This window comes from Morchella importuna (genome assembly GCF_003444635.1).
Source record: "Morchella importuna strain M04M26 chromosome Unknown Morimp01GS011, whole genome shotgun sequence".
Lineage (NCBI taxonomy): Eukaryota > Fungi > Ascomycota > Pezizomycetes > Pezizales > Morchellaceae > Morchella > Morchella importuna.
The window spans coordinates 359,867-386,617 of NW_025763408.1; the positions used below are offsets into that span (position 1 = coordinate 359,867).

Below are 26,751 nucleotides of genomic sequence, written 5' to 3' on the forward strand. Positions count from 1 at the left end.
AAAGAGGCTACACCTGACACCAGGACGGGAAACTCGGGCGGAGAGCTTGTTGAGGTACCACCTTTGAGGTCAGAGGGTATGATTTATCCAGTAGTTCGAACGTCCGAGGAGCCTACTGCAGCATCTAACGGTACCGTCTAAATTGTAAAGTCACGCTCTGCAAGTTTTGTGCTGTATACTAAACGCAAATTGTTATAACGATTTACGGCAAAGTACTTTTTTCACATTCTTTTAATGATTATTTGGAAATATGTTGCGGGTATTTGAGACTACAGCCTTTTAAGGGTTTCATTTATTTATTTATTCTTATTTCAATAATTATGATAATATATCAAAAAGGACTCGTACTTATATATACGGTTAAAGTCATTACGGTTACTCGTGACGGATGAAATAATTCGCAACTTTCCCCGTTGACGCAACAATGGGTGACTTCCCGTGAGAACCTGGAAGGCGTTTAGGAAATAGATTTTTCAATCAGGATGCGACTGACTTCCCATGGCGAACAATACTTTCTATATTTTTAAGTACTGCTTTGGTTTAGTACGTAACATCAGGACCCACCCGGAACCCTTCTTAACCAATCACGCTTCGCCCTTTAAATTCCAAAGATTTAGAAATTTGAACGTACCCCCCTCCCCCTATTCAGATTCTGAATCTGGAACGTTGCCGTCTAAACTTTATTGCTCTAAATCCCTTCTAAACATCCACGGGAAGTCACCAAATATATTAACGAGTATGATTTTGCGAAAGCAATCAACGTCACACCAATGAAAAAAACATGGGGAACGTAAGAATCCGAATGAAACACTAAATTATTACACTCGCCGAGCTAGCGGTGGAGAGGGTGATGGGGGGGGGGGGGCGGGGAGGGCGAGGCCGCCGGTCCTATTCGGGCCGCCCGCGGTTGTGGGGTTTTAGTTGATATTCGAATCTAAAGTTTTGGTTTTCATCTCGTTCCGGTAGATTTTTGTGGGGTCGCTTAATCTTTTGAAGCCTGGAACTTCTCCCACACGTGGTTTAAGAGCGACAGGCCTAGGTAGGTGGCGCCAAGCATCTCGCTACATAAGAAGCTATGGTGGGTAGGTGTGTAAATTTCGGCGTTTGCAGCCAATCAATCTATAGAAATTGGGAGACCTACACCCATAATGGTACTAGCGCTTAGCCTAATGGTGGAGTTTTCTCTAATTTCCATACAAAAAAAGTTTCTCCACCCCTATGCCTTCTCGGGCCATAGCTTGTCGGCCAAATCCAACGCCTCGCGTGGTCTTCGTTCAAATTTATGGGTGCTTTTCCTCGAAGGTTGTGAAACCTTAAGCAGCAGCCTAGTGGCAGCTTAAGTCGTCGCGCAGGGCAACCCCAACCGCATTGGCCCACTCACAGCTCTACTTCGCACCATGCATGGTCGCCTGTGCGCAATGTGGCGAACCACCCCCCATTGATGCAACCTTCTTTCCTCACTAAGAGCCGCAAATCCCCTAGAAAAAATACATGTAGTGAGCTAATATATAAAATGAGCGGTCATACTTTTATATGTACTGTGGTTTTTTACTAAGCGGTGCACGGTCCAGGTCCAAATTTCATCCATCCAAGGGATAGTGGAAAATTCCCCTTGATCTACACGTTACCCCAATCAGCTATTCGGACCTTTACTTTACGCAGTAAAACCCAGTTCTAGGTCATCTAGATTAGACGGGGAAAAAAATACCCAATCTAATTGTATTAAGAGGAGAACGCAAAATCTAAGGCGTAACTGACCTCGTACCCACTCTAGTATTTTGTAGTTGCTGTGCCAAGACTTTCTGCAAAAGTTGTCGCTCACATAACTGCCAAGACCTTCTGCGAACTTTGTTCTCAAGTGCTAAGACCTGCATGCGAACAGGCCGGCGACCGAAATTGTGTAATGTTAAATTTGGCTTTCAAGTAAATAATCCGCACCATTGTTCCTTCTCCGACAAAAAACCACCCCTCTCTACAACAATTTTCGATCCCTTCACAGAATTGGTAAGCTGTCCTTGGGTTCTTCCCTCGATTAACTATCGGCTCGGGTAACTGCTAATCTAGCTCTTCTGTTGCTTTCTAGCCCCCGAAACCCTAAATCAATTGATCAACAGAAACCAGTAACGTACCTACCCATCATGATCCCTCCTCAGGTTAGCTTTATAACGTTCAAATGCGACTCCATAACAATTTCCTGTTGTCCCTGGTCCAAAGAAATCAAATCCGGAGACAGTGCACCTTCTCCTCCCACGGTCGACAGCAATAATATCGCCGAGAACCAACCTCCAAAGCCGGCCAGTATGGTCTACCCACTAGTAGATACGAGATCTGCAAGTGGTGACGTTGCGCCAGCATCTAACGATGTCTGATTAAAGGTAGATCCACTTCCACTCGGGACATTCTGGGGTACGCGGGCTAATTAACTTTTACGCAGGTCAGAAGCGGTAATATCGATTACTGGTTGAATTGGGGAGTCTTTGAGCGTTTTTTTAGAAGGATTATATGGGTATTAGGTCTACGGATATTTGTTTTGGCGTATCTTTTGTAGTATTTTCTTTTATATCTTTTTGACATACACCGCGCGCCGCGACTTTAATTTTCTTCTCACGACTGTACCACAAAAAAAAAGAAATTAAAGAAATTCGCGTAATAATTGAATTACACCTGCTAAAAACTAGTCCGGAGCGATGTAGAAATTCAAAATATGATCCATTAGACGGCCATCCACAGTTTTGAAAAGGCGAAGCATTGATCCGTCGTCTTTGGGCTGTGATTTTGACTCGCATTTTGAGGGGTGTATATTACAACCTACTGGTACTAGCCCGATTATAGATATTATCCGATCGTAATCAGACCTATCATCAACCTAGATCAATCCAAACTCTTGAGAAATCTGTACTAAAAAGTGCAGATTCGACGAGCTTTATTGATGCATTTGTTGGAGCCGCGGGGTTACTGCGGTACATAGATCATCATTGGTGCACTTACTCGCGCGAGTACAGTGCATACACAATACAATTTGCCAAGGCCGAGTGATAGTTCATGATGCCAAGCCAGGAAAACCTCGGTATTGCGTGCAGTGCTTAGTCACTACATACATGTACCTTGGCGAGGGATGTTTCAGCACCTGCCCTGCTCCGTGTCGTCGCGGCACCGTTCCCATAATATTCGAATTCCCGCGCCGTATCAAGTGTTTTTACTAAAAACTTTTGCTGAAATAGGTCTCGCACTGCCATCATAATATTTTCCTCCAACGCGCCAGCCAGATCTACTCTAGAACCCATAACACGAGCCACAATCATCCGTCACCCAAGCTCATCTATACACCTAGCTACAAGTAGCTACAAGTACCTCACACTAGCATCGCTTCGCCATTACCAAATGGTAGAAAACAAAACCCCCTCTCGAGCTCTGCCACTACCGTTAGGAGCCGCACCGCCAAGTCGCGCCACACCCGAGTGACCCCCTATGTCCCACTTACAGCCACCACACCCGCCACACCCGCCACACTACCCCAATCAACAAACCTTTGACGTCCAAGTAAAGTTGTGTGGTCCGTTGTGTGCCAGCCGTTACCAGGTTTCCTGCGGACAGGGGTGGTGTCTGCACATGCACGTCATCCGGACCCTGCATGTGCGTGCGTTACTGTTGAGGCGTGGGTGTGGGTGCAGGGATTAGGATGGTGTATGCATGCAGTGCAGGTGAGACAGTTTTGAAAGAAGGTGTGGGTGCAACGCGATTATTAGCCAATGGGCCCGAAAAGGAAATTAGTAGTAGTAGCAATAGTAGTACGGCAATCATTACCAGCTAAAGACAGACAAGACACACAGCTACTACTAGCACCTACTAATTAACTAATTAACTAATTAACTAATCATCACGCATCCACCGCAACCAACACCCTCGCCCCCTCCTCCCCACCCCACTCCCACCCCCCAACACCCACCCCAAACCCCGCCAACCACCTCTCCACCACGCCCCCAGCACCCCCGCCTCCCCCTCCCTCTCCCCCCCCTCACACCAAAACGTGTCATCACCTACCCGCTCCACCCCCTCCTCCCCCTCCCCGCGCATCGCAGCAGCACTCCCACAAACATACCCATCCCACGCCCTCAACCCCCCCACCACCCCCCTCAGCCGTGCAGCATCCAACGCCACCCTGCACCGCAACATATGCGTCTGCATCACCAGCTCCGGCACCGTCTCCAGCGGCAGCAGCGTCTTTGTGCGCCGCCGCGACTTTGAGCGCCGCGCCTGCTCCGGCGCCGGCAGGAGCACGGGCGGCTCGCCCGTCAGCGTCGTCTGTTGGTGGGCGGGTGAGTGCAGCGCGGCCGTCGCGGCGAGGAATCTGTTTTTATGGGGGGACGATTTGGGCGGGCTGGCTAGTGCAGACGCTGGTTCGTCGTCTGCGGGCGAGGGAGGGTCCTGGTTGAGGCGTCGGCGTTTTGGCGCTGGCATGGTGCGCCCGCGATGGGGAACTTCGTCGTCGTCGTCGTCGTCGTTGGCGGGGTTGTCGTGATAGATCGTGGCGGCGGATACGAACCCTTTCCTCATAGCCGGTGCACTCGCCTCGCCGTCCTCACCGCCCGTTCTGCGAGGTCCAGAGACCCAAGAGCTCATGACGCCTGCGTTCGCATCACCGCCTTTCCTGACCGTCCCCTCTCTGGGCCCACCCGGTGGACTCGCAGCGGGCGAAATCGGCGCATCTGCCCTGCCCCTATCACTCCTTCTATTACCCGGCGACACGATGACCGATGGCGGCGCATCTGCCCTGCCCCTACTACTTCTTCTATTCCCCGGCGACACGACGCCCGACGGCGGCTTAAACGGCCTCCTCAGCTGCTGCTGCGGCGATGCGCGGGCGATTGGGGAGTTTATCTTCGCGGCGGTCCAGGGGTTCGAGATCGTGATGTCTCTTTGTGCTGTTTCTTCGTTGTCTGGCTGTTGTTAGTTTGGGTGAGATACTAATAGGGTTAGGAATGGGGATTACCGGAGGCGGTGGGTTCCAGGGGCTTATATGCCTCCTCCTCGACATCGAAATCGTCGTCTTCATCGGCGCCGCCGTACATGTTGAAGCCCCAGTTTGTGGACTTGCGGCGCGGGGTTACAGGTACTGGTACTATTTCTGTGGCCGCTGTGGGGGGAAGTGCTGGTGCAACTTCATTAGACGGCCCAGCTGCAGCTGCCTCCTCCATGTCTTCCATCCCCCCGATTATCTGATCCTCCTCCTCCCCCTCCTCCCTCACCATAACCGCAGGCGGTAAAAGCGACCTCCCAGGCGGCAAATCAACACCCATAAACCTAGCATCAGCACCACCCATAACAGCATCCATCTCTCTTGCCGCAAGCTCCTCCTCGTCCTCATCATACTCCACATCCTGCACCGGCCTTACATACGACCTCCCACTCCTCTTCCCCCCGGGGGTTCCCGCACTTGGCGCCGGCACTGCCACGGCCTTCGGTTTCCTCGCCAGCAGCACCTCAAAGCCATTTCGCGGCGCCTCCACAGCTTTACCCTTGTTAGCGCCACTACTACTACCTCCATCATCGCTCTTAAGCTCGCCATAGAAGGCCTTCAGCATCCCCTCGACAGCCGCAAGCACAGCGCCGGCGTCATGGAACATGACGTCATCCTTCGCCGGCTCGATGTTCGGGTCGTAGGAGCCTGGCGGACAGCGGATATTGAGGTATATAAACGGGTCTGCCACCCCTGGCGCTGCCAGGGCAGCCTTGAGGTACGATTTGTAGAGGCCCAGCACCTGCTTCAGTGTTCCGCGCGCGCACGACACCGCGCGGGAGTCCACGAAGACGAAGTTTGTGCACTGCGGCTTCTTGGCGATGATGGCTGGCAAAGCTGTGGGTTTTGGGAGGAAGGCTTCGAGGGTTATTGGGTGCTCTGTTTCACCCTCTGCGTCTTGTTGGGGTAGAAGGAGGAGGAGGAGGTGGTGGTGGTGGAGATCCATTCACAGGCTGCGGCAACGTCTTTGCCGACGGCTTTCTGAACGGCTTCGGGAACGCTCTTGCTGGGTGCATAGACGACGTCCTCGGTGCGGCCTTTGCTCCCCTGTGCGGCTAGGACGCGGAGTGAGAAGCGACAGTGCGGGTGCGAGAGGTAGTAGCGCTGCAGTAGCGCCCGTAGCTTCGCAATTGACTTTGGCGCGCTTTTCAATGCATTCTACACCCACCATCAGCCACCATCAGCCACAGCGGCAACCACCACCCCTCCCCAAACAACATACCCAAAGAAACAACACGTACATACCTCTCTCCTCACCGGCAGCCCCTTCAAAAACCCTTCCACCCTCACCGTCGTCCCCACCGCCGCCCCCACCGGCCGTCTCCCCACCACCGCCCCCGTCTTATCCACACTGCAACACACGGCCACTTTCTCCCCCTCCACCCTCGTCGTAATCATCATCCCCTCACCCGCCATCTCCGCCGCGCTGGCCAGCGCCTCCCCGCGGAATCCCAGGGTACGGCAGTTCGCAATGTCGCTAAAGTCGCGGATCTTGCTGGTGCAGTGGCGGACTGCCATGGCGCCGCGGTCGGCGGGGGGGATGCCGTGCCCGTTGTCCTTGACTTGCAGGATGTCGAGAGTGTTGGTGGAGAGCTCGATGGAGAGGTGCGTGGCGTGGGCGTCGAGGGAGTTGTCGAGGAGTTCTTTGATGAGGGAGGGGGGGGAGGTGAGGGCTTGGCCGGAGGTGAGGGCGCGGACGGAGGAGGCGGGGAGGGGCTGGATGGACATTGTGGGTGGTGCTCTGGTTGGTGTGCTCTTTGGTGTGCTCGCTGGTGTGGTGGTGATGGTGGTGGTGGATTGGAGAGTTGTGGGGATTGGGAGGTGAAGCGAGCTAGGTGAGATGAGTGTGGGGAGACGCGAAAGTGTGGGGCTGGCGCGTGTGGCACGCGTTAATGCCCATCACCGCTGCACCCACGTCCCTCGTGCAGTTGTCAATTCTGTACAATTGACACTCCGCAGCTCGCTCTGAGACGTCACCAGTAAATACGCTCTACTTAATCTGTGGCCTACATCGCGTTTGGGGAGCATGCCGAAGAGTACTTGTTTCGGTGAGAAAACAGGTTACAGTGCCGGACAGTCAAATCAGCCCTGATATTCTTTTCAAACCCAGAAACTAGTCCCAATCGGGTAATATCTACTATTAATCAGTCTGGTCGTCCCAATCGGGTAATAATTCTTACCAAATTAGGCTTGATCTTGGCAGGAAGTTATTATTTCACATCTACTAGTATGTTTTTTTCGGGCAGATGCCAGGGCCCCGGGAGGTAGGTTACGGTAAAGTGTAAATAAAAATCACAGATACAACTTAAAGTCCATTTCCTGATTCATTTCTACACCAAAATTTGATTCATTTCCACGGGTTTTTTAGCGAGCATCAGGAAGCACATTTCCAGTAATGCATTTCACACAAAAACACTCACGTATAAAATTGATTCATTTCCTGATTCATTTCTATAGACTGTAGAGCCCGTACGTATTCACCACAACATGCTCAACACCCGGTCATCGATGGGTAATCTGCCCAGGTCCATGTACTAGTTCCACAAGTGAAAATCCCCGTTAAAGTGCATTTTTTGTGGTTATAATAAATACTGGGCTAGACCAGCCGAAATTAAATTACCTGGAGAAAATAAACTCAGCTAGAAACGCAAACGATCTATAGTTGGCTAGCTCTTCATTTTTTTTTTTCAGATACTTGTCACCTTTTGAATTCGAATTAGTTTCGACAGATACCACCGAGACCGCTGGAATCATGCTACATTTCCACATCCGCCTACACCTCTTCAAGTGCGGCAACATGTTCTGCTGCTTCAGCAGTAGAGATTCTGAGCCAGCCCTACCCGCTAAGCTGCCGGATCAGCCTAATTCGGGCTCGAACGTGTTGAACACATTCATACCAACCGAACCTCCTCTCATACAGATCCAACCTCAAAGGCAAGATGCGATGGAGCTTTCAATAATGGAATTACGAACTGGTACCATGGCCGAACCTACCCCCACATCGACGGCCACATCCACATCCACACCCACGGCCACGGCTTAAGAGATGACACCTAATTACGCGTAGTACGGCGATAGCATATACCTCTCTTGGATGTGTGTGTACTCTCCGGTGGATACAGATTATAATACGGTTTTATATTGCATTGGTTACTTGACGCATGACTTCAATTCACCAAACTTAAATATGATCATGAAACCATTTGATTTTCTTTTGCGAATTTCTAGAACTCTTTCGGCACTCCTTTTCTCAAGTTCACCTAAGCCACATATGGCTATGGCTCTTTCTCTATATGTTATGATAAACTGTCGAGTCGACCAACCATTTCCTTTTCTAAAGCTCTAGATCTATAGGCCAGGCCACCAGTACTATAGTTCATATGTATGTGATTGCGCTGATTCCTCAGCTTTCCTTTAATTTATTTCTTATTTGCGTTACTATGGTTATATAGTTATGGAATCTCTATGAGAATAATCGAGTCTAGCTATATCATAGACGATCACGCACTGCAGGGGGGGACGTAAGGCTGTTCTTTTAATTTAAAACTGCATGTATTCCCAGACTCTTTAATTTAAACCCGATGATGAGAGATCAAATCTGATCGCAGTAGAGCTTATTTACTCTAACCGTCAATTCTGAATTGCAGCTGACACTTCGAATATCGCTACTCTCCAAAGCGGTATTCACAAATGCCAATTTTGGGTGGGGTTGCTAGCCAGGCTGCCAAATAGTCAAAAGGATAGTATACTAAATATATACAGTTGATTACAGTACACTATAGTACTTATCACTAGTAGTGGCCAAGTTTCAACCGCGAGATCTCTTCTCGACCTGGGAATCTCTTTCACCTCCATAACGTACTTCCCAATGCATCTCCATGCAGTGCATGTACTTTGCTAAAGTAAGTAGTTGGCCATCTCCGATAGTTGCCCATGGCCAGTTAATTGTCAATGGCCAAGTACTAGCTCGCAGTTGACCATTGCCTTCGGCCCATTGACGCCAGCTTAACTAATTGGGATGCAGTCAATTATCAAGGATATGAGTGATTGATCATGCGTCTAATCAGTCAATTCAGTTAGGTATTGATTGGGGCTAGAAAGTAAGAGGGGGATCCGGGATATACGTACTGTAACGATGGCTATCATTCTCCTGCACATGGAATCACTCACCTCCTGTGGTAGAATTGATCCCCTCATACTAAGTTAATATAATACGGGAATACCAGTTAATTCTATTGTCAGGTTACAAAAATAACTACGCACCCCGCATAGCAACCAGACGCGATTCCCAATCCGTTTCATTCCAGCTATGGACAAGAGTATTACATATAGTTCCTTAACCCTCTAGATTCATGGATATAGAATCACCTTGTTCATATCTATGGTGGTTGTCGAAATATACGTACTTGGATGGTTGTTGGTTGTCGTTGGTGCGTAGTTATTTTTGTAACCCGACAATATATTCCCAATCTTTAGTAGGTAAATATAATTCTACTAGACCAATATGCCCGTAAAGTTGTGAGAGTACGTTACACCTCTTCAACACGCGCGCGATAGACTACAATTTGACAGCAGGGTAAGTGATCAGAATCTGATAAGTGAATGCTGCGGTGAATACGTGTATTTGTCTTATTAGATTCTAATCACTTTGTCCTATGGTTGGGGACACCTTGAGCCGGAGTGTCAAAGTTGCCGAACTTTGAGGCTTAATGGCCAACCACCACAACACATTAAAATTAAAATAGCTCTGTAGGGTGATAGAAAAAGAGATAAATAATACTGTAACAGAGCCTAATTAATTTTATCTGTTGTGGTTGTTGAGCTATTGAATTTCTAAAAGTTGGGTTTTTGGTGAGAGGCTGACTGAATGTCGCACTTCCACACCAATAATTACCTGATTAGGAAGTACTTTAGTACATAATTACCCAATTGGGAATAGACCACTGATGGCTAGCCAATATCTTGGCATAAATCTACTGTCTTGGCATTTTCGGAGCGATTTGGTGCCAAGTAATTACTAGACTAGGAAGGTGATCTTCACTAGGACCATGTCGCACTCTTCCGTCTCTAGGTGTCCCCAACCATACACCCTAGTACGACGGTTACGTCACGGCACTTCAGAGTTAGAACTCTGACCTATCACATTGCTACTCGTAAAAAACGCCGATATGCGGACCCAGTCTACCCCCAAAGCTCGAAAAATTGGCTATCTCCGGCCAGGGATTATCAGTCGAGTGATTGGTTGAATGGCATCGATCTGCATCAGAAGTTTCCCATACAAGTAATTTTGATCTCTGGAAGCTAGCCAATTCGAGTTATGGCGGTAGTCCGGAAACGCAAAAAAATTATGAAAAGAATTTGAATCTGGGCTAATAGCTGGCTGTGTTGGCCAATTGGGTTATCCTCGCCTACGTAGGACCTGGGTTACATGTACATATAATTGGCTCGATGAAAAGAGGGGACTTGAACATTAATGGCTGCATGCATCGTAGCTGCTGCTAAGGTGGGACCGGAATTAAAGTGAACTTCCCCTGTTAAAGTGCATTTTTGTGATTATAATAAATATTGAGCTGGATCAGCGGTGAAATTAAATTACCTGCAGAAAATAAACTCAACTAAGCGATCTATAGCTGGCTAGTTCTTCTTCATTTTTTTGCATATTACTTGTCACCTTTTGAATTCGGATTAGTTCCGATAGATACCACCGAGACCGCCGGAATCATGCTTCATCTCCACATCCACCTACACCTCTGCAAGTGCGGCGCAATCTTTTGCTGCTTTGGAAGTAGAGAGGCTTTGCCCGCTAAGCTTCTGGACCCAGAATCAAGCTCGAATGGCTCGAACACGCTCATTCAGACCCAACCTCAAAGGCCAGATACAATGGAACTTCCAGAAATAATCCAAGCCGGTACCATCGCCGAATCTACCGCTAGTGCAGTCGCCACAGCTTGAGGAACGGGAATCTTACGACCCTTATGATGTTCGTATAGCTACATGTAGCTACTACTAGTGCATGCCTTTCCTGACCTCTCTTAGTCTTCATTTGCTACGTCGTCTTCGGCAGGTACCAGGTCAGATTATGATACGGTTTGGTTTGGCGCATTAGGGGGTATTAATTGCAATTGAAAATACGGTTTCAGGCGTATGGAATTGTTTGATTCTTCTTTCTTTTGTTTCTTTACGCTTAGCTGGTTCTGTAATTTACAGCTCATAAACTGAGACCAACGATTTCCTTCTAAAGCTAGATCTAGAGGCCAGACCGCCATATCAGTACTCCTGTGAAACCAGATATAGTAGCTATGCTCCAATAAACGGGCTTCTGTCTATTCTGCCCTCAAGCTTCTTGTCACGCGCTATCCCTTAAGCTGGCATGCTGACCCCCTATAATAGAGGAATTAAATTTGTATGCGAGATCTACTATTTGATAAGAGAGATAACAAGATCTGTTAGTAAAGCCACATAAAAAGTTGCTTGTTTTGAGAGGGTCAGCATTTGTTGCCAGCTTAAGGGATAGAGTCCCATCTATTCCACTGCTAATAGAGATAGGTAAAGAAAAAACAGTAACTGTGTTCAACTGAGCACACATTACCATATGTAGGTACAATCATGCGTAGCCCAGATCACGTGGTGCCAAGGATGATACAGTTTTTGTCTTGGTAGCAACTGCGAAATAAATGAGCTTTCCATCGAGGTTACATAATCAGCCTTATATACCATGATGTGTCTTGCACGCTGTAGCACGTGACGTATGATAAGGCTTAACATGTGGCTGAATAAGTGGCTAAGGAAAAGGTGTCTAGACAAGAAGCAACGTAAGAGAGAAGCTACACACTAGATTAGTCTTCCTGTATCCGTAGTTCATCGTCACCAATACATCGTCTGTCTTGTCTTTAGTCTACGTCGAGTTTGATTGATCCTCATTTGTGATCAGTTGGAACAAGACTCTAGAGAATACAGAAAACAGCCAGCAACGCCATCCAAAAATCATTTGGGGAATTTCGTTTTTCTGGGTATATAAAAAGATTATGGTTCCTGCTAATCTAGAACCACAAACCATCCGAGCGAGCTTTCTCTGAACAGTACTTTCCAATACTTCCTTCCGTCTAGCTGGACCCGTCAATCTCATTTTGAGCTTTGGACCTACAAGGCCTCAACCTTATATTACAATATATTATAATTATATAATCAATAATGCTTCAGATCCACTTCCACTTCTGCAAGTGCGACACTATTTTTTGCTGCTTCGGGAGCGGAGAAGCCTTACCCTCTAAGCCTCCGCCTCCAGGCCCGAGCACGCTCATTCAGACCCAACCTCCAAAGCAAGGTGCAATGCAACTTTCTGTTCTATGCGCTCGACTAGAGTACACCCACACTATGCAGGCGCTTGGCGTTGGTGACTAAACCGGTGACATCAGATTCGATTTGCAGTATATATTGTCTCTGTTCTTGCGAAGCCCCGCCGAGTTCTGTTGGGATTAACATTCTTGTACGAATCCTGATACCTGCGCTTGCCTCCCATGAGGCTGATAAAATTCGTGATCCATCATATCATTGGGTGCGCGTGCCAAGCGCCAGGCGGGTTTTTGGTCCTGTCAGCAGTTTTCGATTATATACGGTAAGTAAGTAGAGAAATACATAAGTCCCTTCTCGCTAATATTATTTGTCAGACTCATGTATGAAGCTTCTACATAGGATACGTTAACTATAATATGTACTTACTATCAACATTTAGAGAAGCACGTATTTCAATCCAGCCGAACAGCTTAAGAGATTGAGTTTGTAAATAAGAATAACTCTGATGTATTTCGTGCAGATGAGTTAAAGGTAGGGTTAGGGGTAAAGTCCCTGCAGCGGGCCAATGCCTGAGCCAGTGGTTCAGTCCGACTGCAGTCCATTGCAGTCGACTGTGCCAAGACACGCAGTCCAAAAAGACGGACGGACTGCATGGACTGCAGTCGACTGCGGTTTTCCAGCCAAGCCAGTCCGTCCAAACACTGGACGGACTGAGGACTGCGGACTGCATGAACTACCTAAAACAAAATTGTTTTTATGATGTTTATGATTATTGAATCGATCTCAATCCTTCAGCAGTGCAAGGAGTATAAGACAAGACCTTTTTAATATTATTCCTGTTTTCTTCAACAGTAGTAATACATATTGTCTATGAACTCCTGACCCTGAGCTACCTCAACCCAGTAAGAAAGTACTATTGCATGCCATGCAAAAGATAGCCTTGGTGGGTTTTTTCTGTGTATGTAATAGTAGTTGCGTCTGGAAACGCGAGTAGGCGACACTCTAAGAACTCTGACCCTTATAATTCAGTCTATAGTCTGACTACAGTCGGTTGACGAAGCTGTCATGATGATGATGATCCCGCTTACTCATGTTCATATAATATCACTCGATCATAGTTTATCACTCGTTCTACCGCTTCATGTACACCACCAACAGCCTGAGCCCCCGTATCTCCCTTTTTTGTTTTTGTTTAATTCATTAATTGCATCCCCGTATCTCCCTGCCATAGGTATGATTTTGACTTTTTCTTTTCAAAAACAAAAGTGAAAATGAAAATGGTTGTTTTAGAGATTTATTCGTTTATGTGCAAGTGAGTGATGGTTCGTGATGTTAGTACCCTTACACCAACACTGTCTAGATCTCTACCATCACGAAGATACAAGTACTACACCTAACCCTCAGTACACCCAGCAATTTCCCGATGCAAATTGCACACCGAACCTTATCCCATCACCTCAATCAGGCGCAAAATCACCAACCACACCTACTTCTAGCCTAACCATATCCATGTAGAGAACTCGTAATATCCTTTTCCCCCCCGACTTTAAATGTGTGAGGACACGTCTCTCAGCTTTCCGGGTTTAATTTGGGATACACTCAACCACGGCTCGAATTCCGGTCATCTAGGTAATGCATGGATGTAAATATAGCTCTCGGCCATCAACGCATCGGATTTTACCTCTTGCGACTACCCACACGTAATCACAACGTGAGCTACTTACTCCGCCCGTCCCGAAACTTGCGATCCCCAACTTCCAATCCACATCGTACTAAAAGTTAAAACCACAACCACCTACTTGTATGTTCACGATACTCATTCCAGAAACACGTACGCGCTCCAGTCCGCGCGCAAAAAGAGTACAAGTGGAAAGCCGTAATCGTTGACACATGTGATATAATTCCCGGCTCTTATGTCACGACTACCTATCTGTAATTTACCACAAACAGCCCGATGACTCGTTTCAATTCACTAGCTCCGTAATAGTAGTTCGCAGTATACTATCGATTCGCCGATAGAAAATTTCAAAAATCGCCTATATGCATATTAATTATACGCATCACGTATGTACATATAGCTAGTAACTACCGCGCGGGGCCGAACAGTCGCCGTTTCTCTCAACACCGCTTAATCCTCCGGTGAATTCTCACATGCCAAAACCCCTCAATCCCCGGTGTTGTAAAAACAAGCCTAGCTAGCTATCCCCCTTCTCGCGCAAACTTAGTTTCTTAGACCGGCTACACACGTATCCCATGATCTCCGCGGTTTGTCGCAACGTTACCAACAACCCAATTCCATACCCCAGCTTCCCCTTCTCTCCGGAGATATGGCCAGTTACATAAACCACCATAAACTCCGAAACTTCTCCAGCCCCCAACGCGAAAAGAATTTGGTGGCCCTCTTCAATCGCGAAAATGTATACTATAAAAAGGTACTGTGGCGCAATTATAATCACAGTCTATCACTCGATTATCACATGGAATTATGGTGCCCGGAAAAATCACCGTCTTCTCAATTTCCCCACCCAGGTGTGTAAATTTCCAGATGAAGTGGCCACGTTGCCCCGCTCTCTCTCTGGGAGGACACGGTTGTTTGGAAATTAGGATTACAATATACGTGGCTGTTCCGAGGGGAGGTAACAAAATATTGATGAGTGTGGTTAGCGTGCACCCGAGGGAGTGGTTAAGGTTATCTGCTAAGAGATAGATCTGCGCAAATCACGATCGACCTAGGGTTTATCGTGAGATTTGTTTCCTTTTCCTTTTCCTTTTCCTTTTCCTTTTTCCTTTTATTTTATTTTTATTTTTTTATTTTAATGTATACATACGAGCTTTTTCTCTTATCGTTTGGTATTTAGGAGTATAGCTCCTTGCGTGTGGTAGCTTCTCGATTGTATTTAATTTCGTTTGTCTGTTGCACGTAACTCCCCGCCTAACCCATCGATTACGTTTGTCGAATCCCTCACGATGATGTATTCCCTCTGACTAGCACCACATATATCGGTAACTGATTGATTGATTACTTCATTTAATTGTATGAATACATACATCGGTAATGTCTTGGTTCTTGTATAAAAGCCCTTTTTTTCATATGTTTCTTCTCCACACTTGTTACTGATTTTTATATCCGATTCAAACATTAACATTTATTTATTCCGCCCCCTTACTGTTCTTCCTTCCACATATATTTTGCCCATCATCACAGATTCTTTGAACATACACCTTGCTTCGTACACCTTTCACTCTCTCACAACCTCTTCAAACACTTCTCGAGTTACTTGCATCCACGTTTCGTCACTGAGAAATCCCGACCACAAACCATGCATTCAAAACTCACCTTCACGATATACCCTCAGGGTACCTCTTCTACCCTCAAAACCCCACCATCTTCTCCGTGGTCGCACGTTGTCAGATCGGAGCCCGAATCTGATTGGATGGCCGAAGCTGCCGAATACTACCAGCGAAAGTTGGACAAATCGATGCAGGAACCCTCATCCCCAGTTCCTCCCAAAATTTCTCGGGTTCCTAAGCGTGATCCTCCCCGAAAATGTTCCAAGATTAAATCCGCTCCTACCACTCGTGCTACACCTGCGCCAGTGTGGCCAGATCTGGAGCCTGAGCGTGATTGGGAACAGGTTGCCGCTGAGTACTATCAGCGAAAATACCACATGGGTCTTATGGTGTCCCCAAAATCGGAAACACCAAAAAAATCGGTAAAGAAGATGATAAAATCCTTCTGCAAATCTCTTCCGGGTCACCGAGAAATCCCGAAAATCGGCTTGTCAAAATCCTGGGTTCGATTCCGAAAAGCCGATCCCGAATCTGATGAGATTCCAATTCTCGGGCCCGAGTCCGAGTCCGGCGATGATGCTTTTGATATCGCCGATGAGATATGAGATCTATGCCGTGTCCGAGCCTTGGTGCCCGGAGTTGACCCCGTCTCGGGGGTGGCAAGATGTTGGGTTTTGGTTTTGGTTTCTTTCTGTTTTTCTTTTCTTTTTTAATTATATTTATTTAAATCATGTACTGGTTTCCTTGAAAGATGGAGTTTTGGTGTATATGCTTTTTTTTGGGGGGGGGGAGTATGCAAATATATCAATGGTTTATTTTTGGGGAAACATATTCTTTGCCATTGAGTGTGATGTGTCTTATATGTGCCGATAATAAGATTAGAGCCTTGTGATATGGATCGTGAATAATCAAAAGTCTGATCCTGCTCTATTAGTCAAAAATATTAAGTGGCGAAGAACCATTTCGAAGTTAATCTTGACACTTGGTAAAAAACAAGTGAGTCAATTTCGATTTCACCAAGACTAGATCTCTTCTAGTCGTAGTCTTCCCAAGCGTAGTAAAACCTTGTGCTAGCGACTCCAGGATAGACCGAGTAAAATCCTAGGCAACGGAAGAAAGTGTAGTCGATTCTGATTATAAGGATAGCAATCAGCGGTCCCGGAATATCTTTTTACCCATACTTCCTTTCTTATATAGCGATACTCGCCTTATAGAATATAGTCAATCAAGATTTTCGGTCCCGGCCGTATCCTTGTATGGAGAGGTTGATATAAGAAGTTTTGGTTGGCCATGTGAACCTTTGTGGATACCCGGTGTGAGTAGCCGGTGTTATTAAAGTAGGTACTTTAATAAGCAGCCCAGAAAAAATCTCATAAAGTTAGAAATATTCTAGATCTATTTATAGGCCATATTAGATTCGTTGTTGTTTTCTATCTCTTTATATTCTACCGCTCCATCAGAGATTGTCATCCCTAAAACTTTCTATTATAGGCATCAATCCAGATATGATTCGAGGTGTCATGGAGTCTTACATAAGGGATAGTTTAAGTAAATGTGATGATCTTCCTTATATTGAATTCATCCTGCGTTGAATATGGGCCGGGATAGTTCTTTCGAATTATATCTTTCGACTTTCAAATCAAGGGGGGGGGTTGAGGAATAGCTGCTCCTCAATATCCCTTACTAGAGATTAAATTGGAATGAAATCTCTGAGTGATATTCGGCCCATGAACCAAGCGTCATCTTTGTATAAACGCGTAACCAGCCATTGACAGATGTCTAACCCGCTCCTATTAGCGGTTATTAGCCAAGAAGTATTAAAAACTTCATGTTCAAGTGGAACGGAATTCTGTACCATTGGGTGGATGTAACATCATAGATAATCACTCGATAATCTTGGCGGGGCCATTGCTTTTGATTTTTCCATCATTCCAAACTTTGTTTCGTGACTGCCGCCGCCTTTTGTTTTGATTTGATAATCTCGGTTATGATGGTTGTCAAGAGCTTAGTTCCTCGTTACTTCCGGGTGCTCTTGCTACTGCCGTCATGGTTGCTGCCTCTCACCAAACTGATGGTGATATATGGGAATGCATGGTGAACCGCAAAAGTGGTGAGTTTAGTGAAGAAAGCGATGAGTAGACGGGGATATATGTGGCGGTTTTATATGATGATAATGTGTATGTAGGTGATGATTGATGATTGTGGTGATGAAGACGGTGATGGGGATAGGGAGAGGTGAGAGAGGTGGTTTATATATGTCTCTCCTCAGCTATGTACACTTGGCAGACCCACAAACGCCAGGTGAGCCAGGACACAATGTAACTAGGTCAAGGAAAAACCTTTTTCCGCTGCGGTCCGGCCCATGGGGCCAGCAACTCTATTTCCACCAGGATCAGGGGTTTTGTCAGTCTTATTCCTGAAGATCCCAGACAGAATGTGCCGATACGGCAATGTGTCAATACGGCACATTCTACATGTAGGTACGAGGCTATGTTTCTCTCTCCGGCAAATTGTTGGCCCCCACGGCCTCGGCCCAGACCATGTTCATGCACGACTAAGCTTGGTATCCGTTACCGTGTCTAGTAGTTATGAAGCTTCCTCTCTCTTGCAATCCACCTCCTACGATCTTTCTGAACACTAGTTGTATCACCGCTGACATCGCGCCTCTCCACCAGAACTTAGTGCGGAACAGAAAACCACCAGCAGCGTTATCCGTATACGTATCAGCGGCATATACATATCGGGTAGCAGCAACGAGAATACCATGGTGATATAAACCGGTAGCTTCAATGAGCGTACCGATGAACTCTAATGGTGATAGTCTCTAAGACGATAGCCCGGCATGCAGCGCCTGCGTGTAGCTTGGTCTTGCAGAGAAAATGAGGAGAGTAACGATATCGTTTATGATAGTAGCGACATCATCTAGAACCCTAACATAAATCTTTATCCAACCTTTTCTCGCATTAGCTAAAACACCCCGGGTCGACAGGAGCGTAAAGCTTTCTTTATTAATCTGATCTATAGATCTAATCATATACCTAGGCCCGGTTGTACTCGGGTTCTAAAATAAATAAATGATAATTTCCGATAGAAGCAAATACAGATGAATTTCGGGCCTATGGCCCCAAAATACCCGGCTCGGGTCCTCGGGCCAGTATCGACCGGCCGACTATCCTCCCGACGAGCCCCCGGAGTGCACCGCGTACCATCACCATTGAGCTCTAACTGAGCCTTTAAACACATAGAACTTCAATCGAAAGGAATAAAACGTGAGGAGTGGATAGGTGTTAGATGTCTCCCGGGCTTCAGATTTCGAGGATTTTGAGGGATGAAAGTGAGTTATTCGATGGGAGAGAGGCAAATACAACAGCTAAACACCATAACTCTCAAATGGCAATAGACGTGATAAATGAATTAACCGTGGTCAATGGTATAAACCATCGAGTGATATCTCATGATTAAGTAGCACACAACGTCGTTCTGCTAATACCAGGCTACAATTCAAACGTCCATATTAACCTATCTGGCAACCACTCAGAAGTACTTAAATACCACACTGATATATTTCAACATATCTGGACATCTACATCCACAACCACACTCTATCCAGCCAGCCAGCCAGCCAGCGTCAAACCACCACAGCTCCATAAAAGCTACACCACCTCGCTTTACAACGTCTACAGCATTAAGCCCCCATCTTAACACAACGCACAACTTTAACACAAGCATAAATACCACCATGGCCATCACCCCACCCCCCCCCCCCCCCCCGAGGGAACATGTTTCTTCGCCCCAGGCAAGTAACCATGTACCTCGCCGCCCAAGAGCGGCAACATAACCAACTTTGTCATGAAGGGGCAAGGATACATGTATGGTTATACAGCTAGGGTCGGACAACTAGGATGGGACACGTAATCGAGTGACACGAGAAGTAATATAACTTACGGCCGCCGATGGGTGACACCCCAGGGGAAAGAAAATGTGTTACGGTGTCTGGTTGTGGAGTGAGGTACCCCCTGACCTGGGTATAGGCCTTGTGCCTACAATTCTGTTCTATCCAAGGGAATCGTGACCTGTTATTACTGTGTTCGGCTGCTGGTTACCGTTGTGTTGAGCGAGCATTCGAATAGATCCCAAACCCATGCAATAAATAAAACGCCATATAGTAAACAAAGCACCATGTAGTAAACATAATACCATGTAGTAATCAGAACACCATGTAGTAAACAGAAATGCACTACACGAAAGCTACGATAATAATGGATTCCAAAGTTTCTCAAACAGTTTTTTCATACTAGATATAATATTACACTAAAGAAATCTCCTCTTCAACCCATGATACGGTCTTTTTTTCGTCCAACACTAGCTTCATCATCTAAACTCACACACGCAGACACAGAATGCACAATCATAAATAATTGCCAGAAGAAGAAATTTAAGATATTATGTAAACTTTAGGAAAGAGAAAGGAAAGAGATGACCGCTCCAAAAGAGAAAAGAAATTCCCAACCAACCAAACCACAAACTGAACCCAGACGCGAACTTAAATACATACATTTCCCCCATCCTAGGGCCCACAATGAGGAAAAACATGGAAACCATGAAACTGACGTAAGGTTCTCTTCACACAACACAGGCTTGTTTTTCCTTAGATACTTGTAGGATCCAGATTGTACTTTTGGTGAACGAATATCGAAGAAATCGGACGGTAAAAGTAGAAAATTCATTCCAAAAGTATACCCAGGGAAATGATAAGGAAAGTATATTACACCATTTATGAAGTGAAAAGCTGGGCAAGACCGAAGTGCTGCTCAACATTGTAGGCACCGGGTGCCTTCCAGTAGTCATCAGTGAAGGTGAAGTATGCGACACGTCCAGGCAGAGCGGCAACCATGGCGGCGACGGCAGTGGCTTGTTGAGCGACACCGGGGACGGCGAGACCGTTAGCCTCACCGGATGAGGGCCAACCGCACTCAAGGACCCAAGCCTTCTTTCCAGAGCAGACAGCTATATTGACAGACAGTTAGTATATATTCGTTCAAAGTTGGAATGCGAAATTATACGACTTACCCTCAGTGAGAGCGACCTGGCTGGACAGGAAAGTACCAGCGTCAGAGGCAGCGGTACCAGCGTTAAAGAAGGGGTGGATGTTAACACCAATAACATCCATAGCAGCGCAAAGGTCGGAAGCACCGTAAGACTGGAGGATGTTCAAGGGCTCAGTGGTAGTGACAGGGCCGCTGTAACCAGCGTTCTTGAGTTCGGAGCCAACGCTGGTCATGTAGCCGGCCAACTCGGATGCGGAACAGTACCCGTTGAAGACAGCCTCGTTACCAATGACCACCAAGACAATCATGTCCCACTTGCCCCAGGCGATGATATCCTTAATCTGGTCGGCGCCAGTGGAGCCACAGCCAGCCTTGAGAAAAATGCCAAGAATCAATCCAAGGCCGTGCTTCTCAGCAGATCCACCAACATTCTCGAGACCGGAGCAGTCGGTGGAGTAGATACGGATGTTCTGGAATCCCTTGGAGGCAATTGAAGCAACATCGGTCTCGACTTCCTCAGCGGTCTTGCATCCACCACCGTTGGCGTATGGAGAGTAAGTAATGGCCCAGAGACCGCCGTTGGAGGTAATCTCACCGACGGCGGAAGACGCGGCAGGGGCGGCGGAGGAAACAGAGTTCGAAGGGATAACAGTAGCGACAACGCTGGAGACACTTGAAACGATGGAGTCAGCGGGGGCAGTAGTTGAGCCGGCGGTGGAAGTTGGGACCGCAGGGGCAGCAGTGGTGGTAGGAACAACGGCAACGGCAGTGCTGGTTGCATCAGAAGTAGGAGCGGCGGTGAAGAGCGGGCAAGTGACAACCTGAGAAGTGACGGTGATGGTGGTGACAACCTCAGGCTGGACGTAGGTTCCAGGAGCATAGGCGGTTGGTACTGGGTACTCGACGGTGGTTGGTGCAGGAACATCAGTAGTGGTAGCACCAATGGTGTAAGTACCAGCAGTCGGGCAGATGTAGGTGGTAGTGTAGATCTTGCTGGTAGTAACACCATCATCAACCTCAACAGTGGCAAGCGGGCAGACAACAGTGGTTGAAGTCTCGACGATGGTGGTAACACCACCGTAGGTCTGCTGACCGGCGGGGAGCGAAGTGGTCTCAGGGACACAGACAACTTCGGTGCTTGTCAATGTCACTGTGGTAGCTGGGATGGTGTAGATACCGGGGGTAGCAATGGTGGTCACCTGCTGGGTGGGGACAGGTCCAGCTGGAGTAGTGGCAGGAGCTGAAGCAACACCAGAGACTGACGAGACTGCATCCACCTCTGACGAGTAAGTAGTGATGGTAGTCAAAGATGTTGAGGTCTCAGTGTGTGTGACGGTGCTGGAGATAGTTGTGGTAAGCTCATCAGTGGGGGCAACACCAGATGGAGCCCCGGCAGCTGGGACACCAGTTGATGTACCGGTTGAAGGAACACCAGTTGAAGGAACACCAGTTGAAGGAGCACCAGATGGAGCACCGACGTCTGGGACACCAGTGGATGAGCCATATGAAGGAACACCAGCAACGCCCGAGGAAGCAACACCCTCACCAGTTCCAGGGACACCGGAGCCAGGGACACCTGAACCTTCAGCTGGGGGGATTGAGTATGTAGCATCAACTTCACCAATGGGGACAACGGTCTTTACTGCCTGGACAGTAGTAGTGGCATCGGAGACGATAGTCGGCTCAGGGGTGACTATTGAAGCATAATGTTAGACACATATGAACCCTACATGTGCACAATCCCACGATCTTCATGGGATAATACGCATATCTTAAAACATGGGGGAAACACTCACGAGTGACCTCAACTAAGTATGAGGTGACATAGGTAGAGCAAACACACTCGTCCGGAACGACCTCAGGAACAATCTCGCGGGGTGCCAAATCGACATGGGCAGCATGGGCGTGGCGGCGGTGGGAGTGTCCTCGTGCAGACACACTGCCTAGGAGGGCAGTCGCCGCAATGGCAACAAGACTGTATCTCATGATGATGATTTAAAAACTAAATAATCGGGAAAAAAGAAATAACTCTTTAACCGTCGATCAACCGCAAAAAGTTGGGTTTGATATGGAATGCTGTAGTTGGTGAGTCGCAAAAGAAAGGAATGCCCGCTAAAAGAGTGAAGCGGTTGTGTACGTGAAGATAGGAATACGCAAAGTTGCCTGGAACGAAGGTTGCCTTGTGCGTGGTGAAGGAGAGAGAGAAAGGAAGGGGAAGATGGAGGTCAACGGCTGCATATTAAGGGAAGTGCAAATCAAGCCCAGCCCAATCGCACCCCTCCAAAAAGGGGGTGAACATGTACCTGACTGTTGGACGACTTTGGCCTCAATGCTAAGACTGTAAGTTGAGTAACTGACGCCCGGGGTCGTCGCAGGCTGAGGCTGCATGGATAATCAATTCTAATGAGATGGATGAACCCAGAGAACTTTCCTGTTCCTGATGGTCGTCTCATCCAAAGATGGCAAAGTCGATCATTTCACAGTACACTGACCTGCCCGCTGCTGGCTGCTACTGAGAACGAATTCAATTTCGACAAGACGGGACAGACACGTTTCTGTCTGAGTCCTATTGTTCGCCCACACCGCCCACTTTCTGCCCAGTATTTTTCCTTCGCGAAGTAGAAAACGGGCAAGTGGGCGACTAATGCTCGAAATTGAAAAAGCTGCGACCAGGGGCAAAAAGGAAATGAGCCCAGCAAACAAGGATGTTAGTAGGCTAGCCCTCCAATGGGAAGAACGAGCTGCCGATTCCGTTGTTGTTGGCGGCTGCAGTGTTGACCATCCATGCTGACCCCCTTCCTGCAAGGTACCTAAGGTACAGCTTGGCTGCAACAACCATGGTCCAAGACAGCAGCCTATCAGATCTTAGACCTCGTTCCAGGGCCCAGGACCCTTCAAAGTCAGCATCATGAGCTCTCGAGGGGGGGTCTAGGAGCGGCGACAACAGCAGATAGAGCAGATTCCAGATATATATTGAAAGGTCATAAATCTTCTGCCGCGAAGCGCTGGCAAAGTGCGTCTCGCTGCTGTGTTGCTGCTGTGGTCGCAGCGACGATTGTACGTAGGCTTAGGAGATTTAGTCTGCTGAACAGTTACTTGGATTTGTTTGGAAGGTTTATTCAACTATTTGGCATCTTGAGGTGACAACGAACTTTTTGGCTTACTTCAGCTTGCGAGAGCTCCTCAATTGATTTGAATATATCGTGGCCTTGGCCTGCCGCGGTCCCATCCTATCCATCCCAAGCCCCAAAATAAAGCTGATCTGTTCTAGGGATTCGGATCCACGAAACCCCCAAATAATTGCTTGACCAAAACCTTAACAGCCTGTTGTTATTGATGGTCCCGACATGGCTGTACGACATCAGGATCAGGGTGGTCTTTGGAAATTTTGGAGGCGTGTTTCAAGAACAGTAATAACGGCTCCGCCCACCATCTACAACCCCAGTGCGGGGACATCCATGGCCACCCCCTGCCTCATCACCGTGGAAGTACCTACAGACAGTGGTCAATAATGTCCTCTGCGCTGTACTTCTCCCCGCACATTGGACAACAAAGATAATCAATCTTAAAGACTACGGGCCACTCAGGCCATGATCGCTAAAGCCGCCAGTCCTTTTAAGTTCTCCTAGATGAATCATGAGCCCGAGCCCTACGTACAGTACCTATCAGAGTACCGTCGACCTGGATCCTGCTAATTCTCTATAGATCTAACTGTTTATGACTGTAGAACTTGGCAGGTAAATGTACTAGGAAGGTTCTCTTGGTTCGCGGGCAATTTCGGCCAGGGACCATGCATGCCCGTAACTATATTAGCTAACTACATGTGAGTAGAAGCTACCGAGCAATCAGACCAAGAACGCGCCGCCGACGGAGCTCTCTTTATTCTTACAACAGCTTCTGCATGTATGTATGCGAGTGACATACTGTGAATATCTGCATAACCCCTCACCACCACTAACAGCACATGCATAGATCTTCTGCTGTGCTGGCGCTCGCGCTCGATCGTGCAAGGGCTCCCCACTGGTAGCAACAGAACCATAATTCGAGGCATCAAATTCCAACGGTGGCGGCGCGGGATCTGTCTGGTAAATACATAGCTACCGAAGAAATGTGGTGTGTTTAAAAAGGGGGTCCACACGCCTTGGCGAATGATCTCTGAGGCTCGGCGGCATGTGCCACACACGGGCCTCTGCTGGCCCCATCAGGGCAGTCACTGACCTGGTTCCGAGATCCCGCGCGTGCCAGTGCCGATTTTCTCGAAGGATTCAATAGGAAGTGATATTCTCCTCTCCTGCAACTCATGGAGCAGATCTCGGAGGATACTGAATCTCGTTATGGTCACGTCAAGGTGCCGTTTCCGGCTCTTTGCACCTGTGGGCTCCCTATGGGAGGGTACCACCAGCTTGTGGTGGCCTTAATTGAGGTAATAGTTGTTCTTTTTGATTTGTGAAAACGACATAAGCTTCTGCGCCTACATTGCCGTGCAGGAAATATAAATGAACAGGTATGTGCACATTTTCTCTATTTATTCAGCTCCTTTGCACCCATTTAATATAGTACCCGCAGACAAGCCCGCACTGATCGATACTTCTGCGTAAAGTACTCTGAGGAACTTCTATACATGCTCTACAGACTGTTTTCCAGCTAGTAGCGTCATATAGGTACGATACGAGCTCGACTCGCATCGTCATGTATTTGCCGACTCGCCTCGCAGTCAAAACCACGGACAATGTCCGTGACTGACTGACCAGCACGACTGTCTCGCTCAGTTCACCTTAATTACATACTTACACAATTTTATCTCCTCCCGCAAAATGTCTTTTTTTGCTCCCCCCATCATGTCGCTCGTAACAACTACAGGAAAGTACCAGGGTAAGGGGATGTTTTATATTACCTCGTGTCTTGATATAGATTTCTAGGTAAGAGTACACGCTTGAGCACAGATTGTTTACTTTAGAGTGGCAGTATCTATGGGCTTTGTTCCTTTTTTCGCTTGCATGCATACATAAGCATTGGTCGGCTGCTTCATGGCCCCTCACTCGACATACTCTTTATAAACTTAATCGAGTACGTATACGCGTTATGCAAGATAGGCAGGTGACATCTGACTGTTTCGGATTTCCATTCACGGGAGGGAATTTCCGGGGTTCCGAGAGACCCTTTGAGGTGCATAGGAAAATATGTATATAGAGTGGAGTGCCTTGGGACCGTGGGGGCGGCTTTTATGCTCGGATCGATTTAGTGGGTCCTTTAAAGAGGATGTAAATTGCTGCCGGAGCATCACAATAAAGAGAGTTCCGGAGTAAGCATGAACATCGAGTATATAAGAATTCTTGTCAAGACATTACTCGAACATTGTCTTTTTCGTCGTTATCCCCGTATCCAATCCTGGGCATATTACATTCCAGTACTAGACTGATATCTTTCCCTAGTCAATTGCCTTCTCAAGTCTTGGATAGACCAATTCGTTCATGAAACTAGCCAATTTTGGTATTTCATAAGTATAACTTAACAGAAGTAAAGAGTTCTTGGTTGCCCCCGAGCGAATACATCGGAATTCGAGATAAGTACCCGTCACTGGGTTTGGGGAGATATGTAAGGAAACGATTAATCGCTATCGATAAACACCAACTCAGAACACAACATATGTATTATTATTTTTTTTAGGAAAAGAGGGATTGATAAGAAATTCAACTCAATGAATCCTGTTCTATGAGCACTATACCCAGGTCTTATTAGCCAATTCCATCACTCCATCGTTTCCGCCCCCCCTTCCAATTAGCCCCCCTCTGTAAATTAAAAAAAAAGAGAGATATCACACACCCTTCCCCACTCCCCCCCCAACCTCAGCATATCTTCTCATTGGTTCTGCTTTCTCCACAAACAGTGACTTATAATACCAAAATCTCCAGCACCACCTACCCACCCTGTTATACCTTGGTGGGTATTCCTCGCCCTCACCCGACCATCCCTGACATGAGCACTCCCAATCAAATCCCGGCATATGGGTTTCCGTGCATTGAAATTTCCAGTCCTTGCGGCATCGATTGTCCGTCTCGTAGATGTAGGCGCATTTAGACATGTCGGCGTTGCAGTGCTTAG

General features: G+C 47.3%; 3 protein-coding genes across 3 annotated transcripts; 1 reads left to right on the top strand and 2 right to left on the bottom strand.

Moving 5' to 3' along the window:
* Positions 1-3,870: 3,870 nt before the first annotated feature.
* LAJ45_04535 (uncharacterized protein) lies at positions 3,871-6,745 on the bottom strand (the record flags this gene model as incomplete). The annotated part of the gene is made up of 4 exons (XM_046114115.1): positions 3,871-4,937; positions 4,991-5,914; positions 5,968-6,175; positions 6,263-6,745. The coding sequence occupies 4 exons, from the start codon at positions 6,743-6,745 to the stop codon at positions 3,871-3,873; spliced, it is 2,682 nt and encodes an 893-aa protein (XP_045972637.1).
* Positions 6,746-15,630: 8,885 nt separating this feature from the next.
* LAJ45_04536 (uncharacterized protein) lies at positions 15,631-16,206 on the top strand (the record flags this gene model as incomplete). Its single annotated transcript, XM_046114116.1, has 1 exon — positions 15,631-16,206. The coding sequence occupies one exon, from the start codon at positions 15,631-15,633 to the stop codon at positions 16,204-16,206; it is 576 nt and encodes a 191-aa protein (XP_045972638.1).
* Positions 16,207-20,375: 4,169 nt separating this feature from the next.
* Positions 20,376-22,635, bottom strand: LAJ45_04537 (uncharacterized protein; the record flags this gene model as incomplete). The annotated part of the gene is made up of 4 exons (XM_046114117.1): positions 20,376-20,608; positions 20,672-22,129; positions 22,196-22,342; positions 22,446-22,635. The coding sequence occupies 4 exons, from the start codon at positions 22,633-22,635 to the stop codon at positions 20,376-20,378; spliced, it is 2,028 nt and encodes a 675-aa protein (XP_045972639.1).
* Positions 22,636-26,751: the final 4,116 nt, after the last annotated feature.